General features: G+C 37.0%; 1 protein-coding gene across 1 annotated transcript in view; it reads left to right on the top strand.

The window, feature by feature from the left end:
* LOC124821400 (uncharacterized) overlaps positions 1-10,546 on the top strand; it is a 74,368-nt gene extending 63,822 nt beyond the window's left edge. Inside the window, 7 exon segments of the mRNA XM_088104632.1 lie at positions 7,064-7,146; positions 7,239-7,337; positions 7,450-7,572; positions 8,967-9,050; positions 9,513-9,656; positions 10,103-10,301; positions 10,304-10,546. Of these exon segments, the coding sequence (XP_087960758.1) occupies positions 7,064-7,146; positions 7,239-7,337; positions 7,450-7,572; positions 8,967-9,050; positions 9,513-9,656; positions 10,103-10,301; positions 10,304-10,344 (773 nt within the window). The 3' untranslated portion in view covers positions 10,345-10,546.
* The last annotated feature ends 3,379 nt before the right edge of the window (positions 10,547-13,925 follow it).

Below are 13,925 nucleotides of genomic sequence, written 5' to 3'. Positions count from 1 at the left end.
CTCACATCTGTCAAAGCAGCAACCTGCTATTGTGTACACATATTACTTGCAGCTTTCACTGCCTCAATGTCTTTTCTCCTGATCTAGTCTTGGTTTGGTCATTGCGAACCACTCTCTTCTCCTTTTTGTGGATGTTCATCTGTCTCCTCCAAGTGACCCATGGCTTTCCCACTACTAATTGGGATGAATCTCTCTCCATTGACAAGTTAGATGGTAGTAATAATGATGTTTAAGCCTCTGATATTAAGCTCTTGCTTAAGAAACAGGATTGAGTTGGCCATCTTATTGAGACCATTAATGAAACTGGTCACCCTTTCTAGACCAAAGATAATGCTTAAATTTGTAATGTTCTTAAGTTGACTATTCATCTTTTCTTGAAGCAGATATTTCAAGCCATGAGACATGTTGGGGTTTGGAAGGACACTCGGTTGTTGTACACCAATGATAATGCCTCTATGTTTTTTACCAATCTCTTGAGTATCATAGCCCCTCACAACATATATGTCTCCATGGTTGTGTACTTGGGAAAAGTTCATGGTTTTTTACTTGATGTTGTACTATACTTTTTCTCCCTTCTATTTCCAATAACAATGTCCTAGGGTCTCTATTGATTTTATTATCTCTGTCATATCACTTGTTTTCTTGATTGTGTCATTTCATTCACTAAGTACTTAAGTTGTTGATGAACATTCTATTTGCATAAGCAGATCAAACAAGATTTCACAACTAATGTAGATCGTATTCATAGGGGCATTGGCATTTAATTTCATTTTCAATTTTCATTTCAGAATTAGGTCTTTGGATTTTGAGGGATCATTCTAATGTCTAGGATTGGTTAATTTTTAATTTTTCTTCCTAGTTCATTATTTACTATTGAATTCATGATTGTTTGTAACAACAAAACAATACGAATTCCTAAACGTATAGGCACTATATTTTGTCCTAAACAACCAAATACCTATACTATTTTGTTACCTCATCAACTCTTGAAGTATTTTTATCTGCATGTTTTGTTTGCTATATTAGTCATAGTCTTGGTAAATTGTTAGCTCAATCACATAAGTATGACCTTTTAGGCTTTCCTCGGTTTCAAAATGGGTTTAAGTTTTTCTCATCCTCCCTTTGTTGTTATTTGATTTCAGCGTATGTCACATTCTTTGAATCTTGTCTCTGTATTGGATCTAATTCCCTTTCTTTAGAGACTATCTCCATACCCACCATTATCTCTTTGGTCTTTGATACATATAGTGTCCTGGATGCAATGGAGGTTGTTCACATGGTGGTCATTTTGGTTGACGAAGAGTTTTGTCCTTTTAACTTGTCCTTGTATCCATCGCCAAATCTAGTCACATAGTAAATCTTGGTTTAACCCTTCATCACCAAGCATCCTCACCCCTAAAATGTTGCTAGCATGCCTTTGTTGTTGCAGTATAACTGATCAACAACATCTTCATAGAAGAACTGGATTATTACTTCTTACAAGTTTCCTGTTTTTCTTCCTATCCCTAATTACAACCATACAACAACCGTAACTAACTTTTGCTCGCAAGAGTGCTTATTTCTTGGCTACTTTACTAACACAAAGGTTATAAATGTGTTACGCCCAGTACAAAATTGATCATTTCCAAGGAGTTTAGTCTTAAACGAGTTCCGCTACCCATACTCAACCTAACTTCCTCCTTTCGCTGTCCATCAATGCAAACTTTCCTCATTCTCTATCTCATTAATCCCACAGCAGTCCTGACAAATCATTGACCCTCTGTCTAATGTTCCTAACCCCAATGTCTCTCCTTGTTCGTGTCCAATAGATCAGTCCTATCCTTCACCCTCTAATGTCAATACTCCACCAGAACAACCCACATCTCCCTGTCCCTAAAACATTCATCCCATTCTTCTCCTCATCCACTTGGAACCAAACACTTCCAAACCAGCCTTAGAAGACACCAACTAGCTTGATGCCATGAAAGCTGAATTTACTATCCTTCAAGTTAATAACAGTTAGACTCTTGTCATTCTTTCTTCTAACAGGAAACCCATTGATTGCAAATGGGTTTTATGTAAAAGAAACTGTTCATGGTTCTTTGAATAAATATACGACATGATTCATTCTAAAGGGTTTTAATTAACTTTATGGCTTTGTTATCAGTGAGACATTCTCTCCTATTATAAAACCTGTCACTATTCGGATTATGTTCACACTGCTCTTACTTATGGTTGGTCTTTGGAGCAATCAATGTTAATAATGTCTTTCTTAGAACAAATGTACATGATAGGGCCCCTTGGTTATGAAGTTTGTAATAAATCTCTTATTTTGTCCACTGCAAGTTGCGAACTTCAACATCAACCCACTGCAATCCAGAAAATTTGTGATCCGGAGTAGACACAAGCTCTGAAACAGAGAAGATCATGAACACATATGATATTGCATGTAATTTTGTCTACCATTAGTGTAGTTCTTACGAGTGCTCTTGAGAAATTATGTGAGCTGTCCTTAGCTTAGGCGGTTAGTTTAGATGTAACCTCTTGCAGTGGCTATATCTACACTCTTGCTACTTAGTCCCGGTTAATGCGATGAATTTCGTTTTTTTTATGAAATTACATCTCTAAATATTTTCTCTGAACCATTAATATTCATGGTCAAGGAATTGTTGCAAAAGGCTTTACTGGATGTCTCAAGGAATGGAAGGGTTACCTTTGCCTTCTGCCATGATAAAAAATGGCCCATTCTAAACTCGTGCTTATTCTCAAAACTCATTTATTTCTCAGTTAAATTGTCTATAATTCATGCAGACTGATGTTGTGTCTACTGTTTTGAATTACATTAGAACAAGAATTCCCACTTTTCTCCTTATAATTTGTTAGATGTTAAGTTGTGTGTTTCTGTTAATTGGGCTTAGCCCATTCTGTATTTAGGGTTTAACCCTTATCTTACATTATAAATAAACTACCCTATGTGTATGCTAAACACATAAGGGAGATTTCTCCTAATCTTCTTCACTATATTTAACATGGTATCTAGAGCACAGGAATAGTTCCAGTCAACTCCACGGTCTCCGGCACCATCACTGCCGCTGTTGTCGCAATCGCCGCCGCTGCCGTCGCCGCCGCCGTCGCCGCCGCCGCCGCCGGAGTTCCAGAATCGACCGGCGACCACACCATCGGAAGCGTCTCGGCCGGGCGACCACCGTCGTACGAAGATCGCGGCGAACGGACCTCTCACGCGCCTCCACGCGCCGCCGCAAAAGTCGCCGCTGCCGCCGCTGCCGCCGCGCGTGCCGGCGCGTCGCCGGAGCTTTCTGCCGCCGATCAGCACCGCCGTGATCGCCTCCTCGCCCTCTTTCTGGATCTGTGGTCGTTGCGTCAATCGGAGCATTTTGAATTTTTAGGGTTTCTCCCTCTCCATGGCTGTCCACCTTGATGATCGGAGTCGGTCTCGCCAACCAGGTAAAGGACGTCCAAAATGTGACCACTGTGGCAAGCTAGGCCACAAAATTGATAGATGTTATGCACTTCATGGACGTCCTCTTCGACCTATAGCAATGGCTAATTCTGATCCACCTCCCCGATCACCGTCTGCAGACCATCCTACTTCATCAAATACCATGAATAACCCTTTACTCTTTCAGGAATTTCTCAGATGGTATGAGGACCGTCAGCACTCTAGTTCCACTACATCTGCTTCTGTTACACGCACAGGTACTCCTTTTGTCGGTCTGACTCACTCTCTCGGATCTTGGGTCCTTGACTCAGGTGCCACCGATCATATCACTGGTAACAAGTCCTTGTTTTCTTCCTTGTCATGTCCGGCTAATTTACCTTCGGTAACGATGGCTGATGGGTCTCGAGTCTCATCTCATGGTATTGGTACTGTTCATATTTTTCCGTCCATATCCATTGATAATGTACTTTATGTCCCTGGGTCTCCTTTTAACTTATTGTCCGTAAGTCGTCTAACTCGTTCCCTTAATTGTGTTATTTCATTTACCAAAGATTCTGTTTGGTTGCAGGACCGGAGTTCGAAACACATGATTGGCACAGGATGTGAGTCTCATGGCCTATATCATCTCAGCCCTTCTCCACATGCTGGCGTAATCATGGAGTCACCATCCCTTCTTCATGCTCAGTTAGGTCATCCCAGTCTTGCCAAACTGCAGCAACTTGTTCCGAGTCTGTCCAAATTATCAAGTTTGTCGTGTGAGTCTTGTCAGTTAGGTAAACATACTCGTAGTTCCTTTCCTCGTAGTGTTTCACAACGAGCGTCATCCCCCTTTTCATTGGTTCATTCTGATATTTGGGGACCTAGTCGTGTTAAGTCAACTTTAGGATTTCAGTATTTTGTTACCTTCATTGATGACTATTCCAGATGTACTTGGTTGTTTCTCATGAAGAATCGTTCTGAGTTGTTTTCTATTTTTCAAACTTTTTTCAATGAAATAAAAACTCAGTTTGGGGTTTCTATTCGCACTTTACGTAGTGATAATGGTCGTGAATACCTTTCTCAACAGTTTAAACATTTTATGGCTTCTCATGGCATTCTTCACCAAACCTCATGTGCTTATACCCCTCAACAAAATGGGGTGGCTGAGCGCAAGAATAGACACCTTATTGAAACAACTCGTACCCTTCTCATTCATGGTCAAGTACCCTCACGTTTTTGGGGTGATGCTGTTCTCACGGCATGTTATCTTATCAACCGCATGCCATCTTCCGTCCTAGCAAACAAAATCCCTCATTCTATATTATTTCCTCAAGACCCTCTACATCCATTACCTCTTAGAGTTTTTGGGTCTACATGTTTTGTTCATGATTTTAGTCCTGGTCTTGATAAGTTATCTCCTAGGTCTCACAAATGTGTCTTCTTAGGATTTCCACGGTCACAAAAGGGCTATAAGTGTTTTTCCCCTTCCCTCAATCGTCATTTTATCTCTGCTGATGTCACTTTTGATGAATCTTCTTTTTACTTTACACATTTATCTTCTAGTTCTGTACCTCTCCCTGTTACTGTTGATATTCCTCTTATCTGTGATCCTCCTGGTGATGCTCCACCCATTTTGTCTCCTTCTTTAGACTCTCATTCACCACAGGATCGTCCTTCACCACCACCCCTTCAGGTTTATCGTCGCCGCAATTGTCTCCCTCATGACTCACTTCCAGTGCCGCCTCCTGTGTCTCCTCCGGCTCCAGCAACTGAGTCTGACTTGCCTATTGCCCTCCGTAAAGGTATACGCTCTACCCGTAACCCTTCCCCCCATTATACTGTTCTTAATTACAACAGATTATCTCCATCTTTTTATACTTGTCTCTCATCCATTTCTTCTGTGTCAATTCCCAAATCTGTGAGTGATGCCTTAACTCATCCTGGTTGGCGTCAAGCTATGATGGATGAATTAAGTGCTTTACAGGACAGTGGAACTTGGGAGCTGGTCCAATTACCATCTGGAAAGTCTGTTGTTGGTTGCAGGTGGGTGTATGCTATCAAGGTTGGTCCTGATGGCACGATTGATCGTCTGAAAGCTCGACTGGTTGCCAAAGGCTACACACAGATTTTTGGTTTGGATTATGGTGATACTTTTTCTCCAGTGGCAAAAATGACCTCTGTTCGCCTCTTCATTGCCATGGCCGCTCTTCGCCAATGGCCTCTTTACCAACTTGATGTCAAAAATGCTTTCCTCAATGGTGATTTGCATGAAGAAATTTATATGGAGCAACCGCCTGGCTTTGTTGCTCAGGGGGAGTCATCTGGATTGGTATGTCGGCTTCGCAAATCCTTATATGGCCTAAAACAGTCTCCTCGGGCCTGGTTTGGTAAATTCAATTGTGTTGTTCAACAATTTGGTATGTCTCGCAGTGAAGCGGATCATTCAGTGTTCTATCGCCACTCGAGTGCTGGATGTATCTACTTAATAGTGTATGTCGATGATATTGTTCTCACAGGAAGCGACTATCTTGGCATCTCTCAGATGAAACAACACCTTTGTCATCATTTTCAAACCAAAGATCTTGGCAAACTCCGGTACTTTTTGGGTATTGAAGTAGCACAATCCAATGATGGTATTGTCATATCTCAGAGGAAGTATGCGTTAGACATCTTGGAGGAAACAGGGTTAATGAACTGTAAATCTGTTGAGACACCTATGGACCCTAACATCAAACTCCTACCAAATCAGGGGGAGCCTTTCTCAGATCCTGAACGGTACAGAAGACTAGTTGGTAAATTAAACTATCTTACTGTTACGCGTCCTGACATTTCTTTCGCAGTTAGTATGGTGAGTCAATTTCTAAACTCCCCATGTGAAGACCATTGGGATGCAGTTGTTCGCATACTGAAGTATATTAAAAGATCACCTGGAAAAGGTTTGCTATATGGCCCTAACAACGATACAAAAATTGTTTGTTATTCAGATGCTGATTGGGCTGGTTCCCCTTCTGATAGGAGGTCTACTTCTGGATATTGTGTCTCTATTGGTGGCAACCTGATATCTTGGAAAAGTAAGAAGCAAAGTGTTGTGGCAAGGTCCAGCGCAGAAGCAGAATATAGAGCTATGGCATCTGCTACTTGCGAGCTTGTGTGGCTTAAACAATTACTTAATGAATTGAAATTTGGAGATGCCACTCACATGACACTTATATGTGATAATCAAGCTGCTCTTCATATTAGCTCTAACCCTGTCTTCCATGAGAGAACCAAGCACATTGAAGTTGATTGTCATTTTATTAGAGAAAAAATCATATCCGGAGATATCAAGACTGAGTTCGTTAACTCAAGCAACCAGTTGGCAGACATATTCACCAAGTCCTTACGAGGACCTAGAATTGACTATCTTTGTAACAAGCTTGGAACATATGATTTATATGCTCCAGCTTGAGGGGGAGTGTTAGATGTTAAGTTGTGTGTTTCTGTTAATTGGGCTTAGCCCATTCTGTATTTAGGGTTTAACCCTTATCTTACATTATAAATAAACTACCCTATGTGTATGCTAAACACATAAGGGAGATTTCTCCTAATCTTCTTCACTATATTTAACATAATTTGTATTTTCTGTTTGGTGTTTCTGTTTACCAGGTACTTTTAAAATTATAAGTAAATGTATCAAAGGTAAAGGTTTTTCAGGGACAAAACGGTACTTTGGTGATTTAGGGAAAACTGTGAGTTCTTAAATCTTTGTTGGCAATTTTTTCATTAAATTACAAATGTGATTATGGAGTATCAGCATATTAATCAATTCAAAACTACTCAGCAGTTGAGATCAGCAGGCTCCAATATTGCTTTTGCAGCTGTAGCTGAAATATCAGACTCTGTTCTGAAAGGTGCAGAGGCAAATGGTTTCAATGGATTGGTAAAGAATTAACACCTGCTTGTTAATTTGGTTACTATCATTTTATTAGGGACTTATTCTCTATTGAATTGTGATGAGTTTAATACTTCATTTTTGTCATTTAATTTTCAAGATGAGTGGCTTCCACCAAGGAATTCTAAAATTGGCTATGGAACCATCAGTTCTGGGAACTGCTTTGATGGAAGGTGGCCCCGATAGAAAAATACTGCTTGATCGAAGTCCAGGAGTTGACGAGGTGTTAAATATTTTGAATATTATTCTCTTGGGTTGTATGTTCATTTCCAGAAATGTGTCTTTCTTAATTCCTTTGTTTTGAAACAAAATTGTTTCGAACTTTAGAAAGAATGTATGCATATTGTTGGAAAGTCACCCGAGTTACGCTGACTCCAAACTTACTTTAATACGGGAGTGATTTCATCCTGTCTTGACTGAAGTTATGACTTACATAGAACTTAAAGCATGACAATGCTCAACTTAGATCTTAAGTTTAAATTTTAAGATGGTATTAAAACCCATCTTAAATCAATTGTTGAGCCACTTGCACTGCATTTTCCTTGCTCCAAGCCAGTCACCATAGGCATGAGGAGCAGAGTTGGAAAGTCATTTTTATTGCCGTCACCCCTAGTTTGCCTTAATCCCCGTCTCTAGGGTGATGGTTTGGTCCCAGATAGAGATATTATTTGATTGACTAAACCCTAAGTTCAAATTCTGAGACATATCAAATATCTGGCGAGTAAACAGAGAAATTTGTTTGGATTTTTTCTATAATAGGTACCAACTTATTTATAGGAGTGTATAGCTTCTTTTTGAAGTTTGTCTTGTATATTTTTATCATAGGTTTGGTCTATTCTCTTCATGATTCATTATTCTTTATTTTTTTTTTTTTATGTAATGGTAGATGAGAGATGTACTTTAGGATGTGAGCATAATTGAGATGTCAAAATGTATGTGATGCATAACATGAGTTTTTTATTAAAAATAAAAATAATTGAATGAAAAAAGGACGGAATATCATTTTTTAATAAATGAAACTGCACACACCATTAGATTATTAGACTAACCAAATAATTACTCTCCTAAATTATATTTTTGTGGTCACTGATGTTCTGTTTTAATAGGAAAAGTAGTTACAATAATTTCAAATCCGACCGTTGTGGGACTGTAATAACACAGTATATAGCTGAAAATCCTATGTGGACAAAGTTAGTTGTGGGGGATATTAACCCTGTTGTTGAATATAAAAAATATTCAATAGATATTTTTATATATGTTAGAATAAATTATCCTTTGAGGAACTTTATGTCATTCTTAGACATCTTATCTTTAGGAAGTTATTTGTTCTTTAGCATTAAGAATCTAGAACTAGTATAAATAAGGGTTAATGCTTTATATTTTACATTTCATTGTAATACATCACATCATTTCATGTCATCCTAACTACGTTGCCACCACAAACAAGATCAATCTTTATAACATATATCTGTTGTATCCTTCGTTCTTAATAGCATACATTTGTCAAATTCTTCCGTCTTTAAAAAAAGAAATATTTATATTTCAGCTCTTCCATCTTTATTATGGAAAATCTTGATTTGGCCATTAGTCTTTAATTAGATATGTGGTTTGGTACAGTTATACATTGAAGGATATATTCAAGCCATGCTGGATGCAGTTTATAGACAAGAATACCTTAGAGTCAGAGTTATTGACAATCAGGTAATAAATTGCACATACTTAAATTATCTTTCGAGCTTGACTATATATCTAGAAAATTTGTATTGCACACCTTAGCTGGTACTTTCGAATGAAATTTCAAGTAAGAACCTTGCTTTGAAATTGTTGTTCACAACTATTCATGCATGTTATGCAATGAAGTGATTGATTTGATTTTAATACTTGAGAGGATGCAAACTTGAAAATCATTAAACAAATATCTTAAATACGCATGGATGACATCTTATTAAGTAGTGTTGATTCTGATCTGCACAGTGATTGAGCTGCCTTTGTCCATTGTTGCTATAGAGTTTTGTTTTGATTCGTCTCTGTAATTTTCTGTTGGTAGTGGTGGATGACCTTTATCTGTATAATTATTTGCTTTCATAATAATCTTTTCTCTATACATAAAATATTAACCTCTGCCCTTTATTGTGGTTATGATGGATTCATATACCTGTTTAGGTTATCCTGAAAAACCTACCTCCAAATCATTCCCTTATCAATGAGATAACAAATCGTGTTGAGGAGTTCCTTGTGAGCAAGGCATTACTTAAAGGAGATCCGTCAACCACATCCCGCCCTTTAAGCCGTCTTCGCGGAGAAAGTGTATGTTCTATTCTAGGGAGTATTTCTTATTTATCCTACTATTTCATCTTTTTCTTCTCTATGGTATTTCCATCTTCCTAGTCATTATGTTTTGTCACAGCAGTAACTTTAAATGATTATAATGATGACCCACTTATGTTTTTTACTTTCATTTAAAGTATCCCCGTCTTTTCTACACGAGAATTATGGGTTTACATACAAATGATTTCGTGCTGAATAGCTTCCCAAACTAATATTTCTCTGCATGCCTTGAATGCACTAATTTAGTTTGTAAGCGCCTCAATTGTCATGTATGATGTTGCCATTGTAAGTTTATTTAACGTTAAGTGCTTCACTTGTTTCTGAAAGGGAAACCGGCATACTTAGTATACATTCACTAATGGCATAACTGGCATATAGTTTGCTAGTTACATGTAAAGTTGTTGATTCGGGATTATTTGTGTCAGGAATGGAGAATAGGACCGACAGTCTTGACATTGTTCGAACATCTTTTTGTAAGCTTTGCAATACGCATACTGCGAAAGCGAACTAACAAGTTTATATTCAGCATCAACTGGGGAAAGAAGTCCGAGGTTGGCAGTCACGCAGATGTGCCATCGAATTCTAGTCGAAAGGTGCAGAAAGTGAGTTTCATTCGAAAATGGGGCATCGGCAAATTTGTCTTGTCTGGCTTATTGGCATATATTGATGGACGTCTATGTCGTGGCATTCCCAATCCTGTAGCACGGAGAGTAGTTAGTGGTTTTCTATTGAGTTATATTGATCAAAATGATGATGAGTAAATTCTACTATTGTCAATAATGATATAAACTAATCTAAGACATGCTTGCTTTGATAAATTTATTATTTTTAAAACAATTTATTTTACATTGAACTTTTTTTTCTGAAAATGGAATACCTAAAATCTTAAAATTTCAAAAGTGTTCTCTAAGAGTATGTCAGAGGTTGGTTTGAGTTGTTTGTAGTAACTTTCTGTTGAAGTAGTTTGACATTATACTGCTTAAAAATATTTTAGCTGCTTTTCTAAACAACTTTAAGTAATCCATTTTTAAAAGTTAAAATATTATTTTATCCATTTGAATAAAAAATTTTATTACGTATAATAATAAAATCTAAATTAAAATATGTATAAAATGGTGAGTTGTTTAAAAATATTTATAATGATGTAGTATGATAAAAGAGTATAAATTACATTTGAAGAAGTTCATATGAATTGCTTTTATTAGAGAGATGTCTAAATCTCGTCAATGTTTTAAAATTTTGATTGAAACTTGAAAACAGTTAAATTGAGTTATATTTTAAAGTGAATGTGCATCTAACCTTTATATGTTATTAGATCGACTTCAAATTTGAATTAATTGTTAAAGTTTAGTGTTGAGACAATATGTTTAGACTAATCCTTTTTAGCATACACTCTTCAAGACCTTAATCGGATGTCTATTGTTTTTATTTTATAAGCAAATTTCAAAAGTAAGTCCATGCAAGAATTAAGTCTTTGTCTTCAAAGCGACTCCTATTATTAATGTTAATAAGTTGTAACAAAATGAATCTAATAGAATTGCGAACAAATAATATATAATACATATCCATATTCTAATATTCTTGTAGTTCAATTAGTAATATTTCGATTTGACCTCTAACTTAATGTTTTGACTGATTCACCGTCAAATGAAACATGAGTACACTAAGATTGACACACTGTCAATTCAAAATATTAAGACATTATCTTCCTGAGTTTTTCCTAAACTCACTTGTATTTTCAGCTATTCTTGATAACATGATCTATCAATCCAAGATTTCATGTCACCTCAATCACTTTGTGGTTTTTGAATATTTGATCAATTCTTTCCTTAAAGCTTTAACTATTGTAAAGTAGAAAGTGATAGAAATTGAACCTTACCTCATAAGTCTCAAATCACGTCTCAATTACAAGATTTGAAGATGAATGTGTCCCTGAAATCTGATTCGAGATTATTCCATATGGTTGTGATAGAAGGGAAATAGATCACACTAGATTGAAATTTAAAAAATATTATTGTTTTCTTTGACTTAGACATCGTTCCTTCTATGAAGCTATGTTTTCTAGTTAATGTAACATCTAAAAATTATAATTTTAATACTACGAAGAAATCATCACATCCAATAAACAACAACAATTAATTAAAGAAAATATATAAAATATAATTTACAATTATTCAAATGATATAATCATAATTCAAATTTTATATACAAGATGTCTTATACTACTAATAATATCTACAAAAGAACTAAAAGTTTTTCAAAACATTGAAAATAAATCCAACTACTCCATCTAAGTGTCAGCTCCCTCATCACCCAACACCTGATCCGCTGTGATATTTTTCTTTGCTTACACCAAATAGTTGATCATTCTCAAAAAGAAATATTCATAAACAAATTACAGGATAAGCTAATTTATATAAGGATCAAAATATGTAATTCAATCAATTTAGAACATACCAACTTTATTATCCAATTCAGATACATATATCTAGACTCTGGACTTTGACCATTCGGATACATTTATTGGTGTCGAACTATTGGAGGACCTGCTCATGTGTAGTAAAACAACATACCATCCAAATTACTAGACAAGGTTAATCCATCAAACTCCTATGATCAAACTGACCATAGGCTATGGATCTCCTATTACTCCTCACGACGTAACCACCCATTTCAACTTGAGGTTGGATGCATATTAGAGTGTCAGAAACATTTCCTCATTTCAAATCTCCTACATCAATATTACACACAAGCACAACACAATGATCTTTTCCATGAAATTTTCACTACATACTTAAACCAAATACATTTTCATCATTACCATTCAAAGGAATTCATAAACTTTAAAAGATACACATAACATCATAATAATCAGCTCAAAACAATCAAGAAAAGAAAGCAAGGAAAACAACATGAATGACCAAAAATAGGGTGCCCAACGAAGAGACAAGGCGTCCAGCGAGCCACACACATCGCCCAACGAGAGGAGCTCTCGCCTAGCGAATTAAGGGAAACAAAGGTCCAGACTTATAGTTGAAAAGTGGCGCTTAGTGCCCAATTCTACTACTTGGCGCCCAAAAGTTAGAGATCTCACTAACTTCGTGACGCTCAGCGCCCAGGATGGTGTGTAGTCCTAGAGCCCAGTGGCTCTCGGGTTTTTGACAACGCTTAGTGCCACATAAGGTCATTCAACGCTATACCAGATGGCAACAACTTATTTTTCTTATTTTGGTGCACCTCTAACCTATCCAAAAGACCAAATTGGTATCCTTGACACTAGAATTGATGCAAAAACAAGTTTATGACTGAAATTGAGTACATATTTGCTCATTTAGTTAGAAACAAAATGCACTAGATCAACCCAACCACTAAAAAACTCATCTATTCAATTCTACATGTTATAAACTAGAAATCAGCAAACTAAGTGTCTAAACAAGTCATAATTGACTCAAAAACAGACCTCAAACCTTTAGTTTCATCACAGAATAACTCCTTTAGATTTTCACATGTTAAAACCCTTAAGATGGACCAAAAACCAGCATAAAACTCAATTTATTAACTACCTCAAGATGCAACAGCAAACTTCACCAAGGTTGGGTCTATGGAGGAGGAGGTTCACCGGGGAGACACAATACCAATGAGACATCTGAGCCCACCATATAAGGGATTGACACCACTCTCTACCCAAAACCTTAAGGCAATGGGTTAATGGGTCTTTCATATTTATATAGTGCTCTACTTTCTCATTTATATCCAATGTGGGACTTAGACTCACACTTGGATTCCCAACAATCTCCCCCTCAACGGTGAGTCCCTTCCACATTAGTACACTCCCCTTCCAACGGAAACATTTCAAAACAATCACAACCACGAGTAGCCATTTCCAATCGTCGTTCATCTTAACGAAACTCGCTTACCTGAATAACCTTTGCTAGAAAGACTTTCGGTATATGGATCATTATACTCATTTGAGCCAATCACCAAGACAAATCAGGCTTTGATACCACTGTTGGGTCTATCGAGGAGGAGGTTCACCGGGGAGACACAATACCAATGAGACATCTGAGCTCATTGGGAATCTAAGTGTGGATTTAAGTCCCACATTGGATAAAAATGAGAAAGTAAAGTACTATATAAAGATGAAAAACTCACTAACCCATTGCCTTAAGGTTTTGAGTAGAGAGTGGTGTCAATTCCTTATATGGTTGGGCTTAGATGTCTCATTGGTATTGTGTCTCCCCAGTGAAC

Source organism: Vigna umbellata, chromosome 1 (genome assembly GCF_029865625.1).
Source record: "Vigna umbellata cultivar VRB3 chromosome 1, Vumbellata_1.0, whole genome shotgun sequence".
Classification (NCBI taxonomy): Eukaryota; Viridiplantae; Streptophyta; class Magnoliopsida; order Fabales; family Fabaceae; genus Vigna; species Vigna umbellata.
The sequence above is the reverse complement of the archived record's forward strand: the minus strand, read 5'-3'. Positions and strand labels throughout refer to the sequence as shown.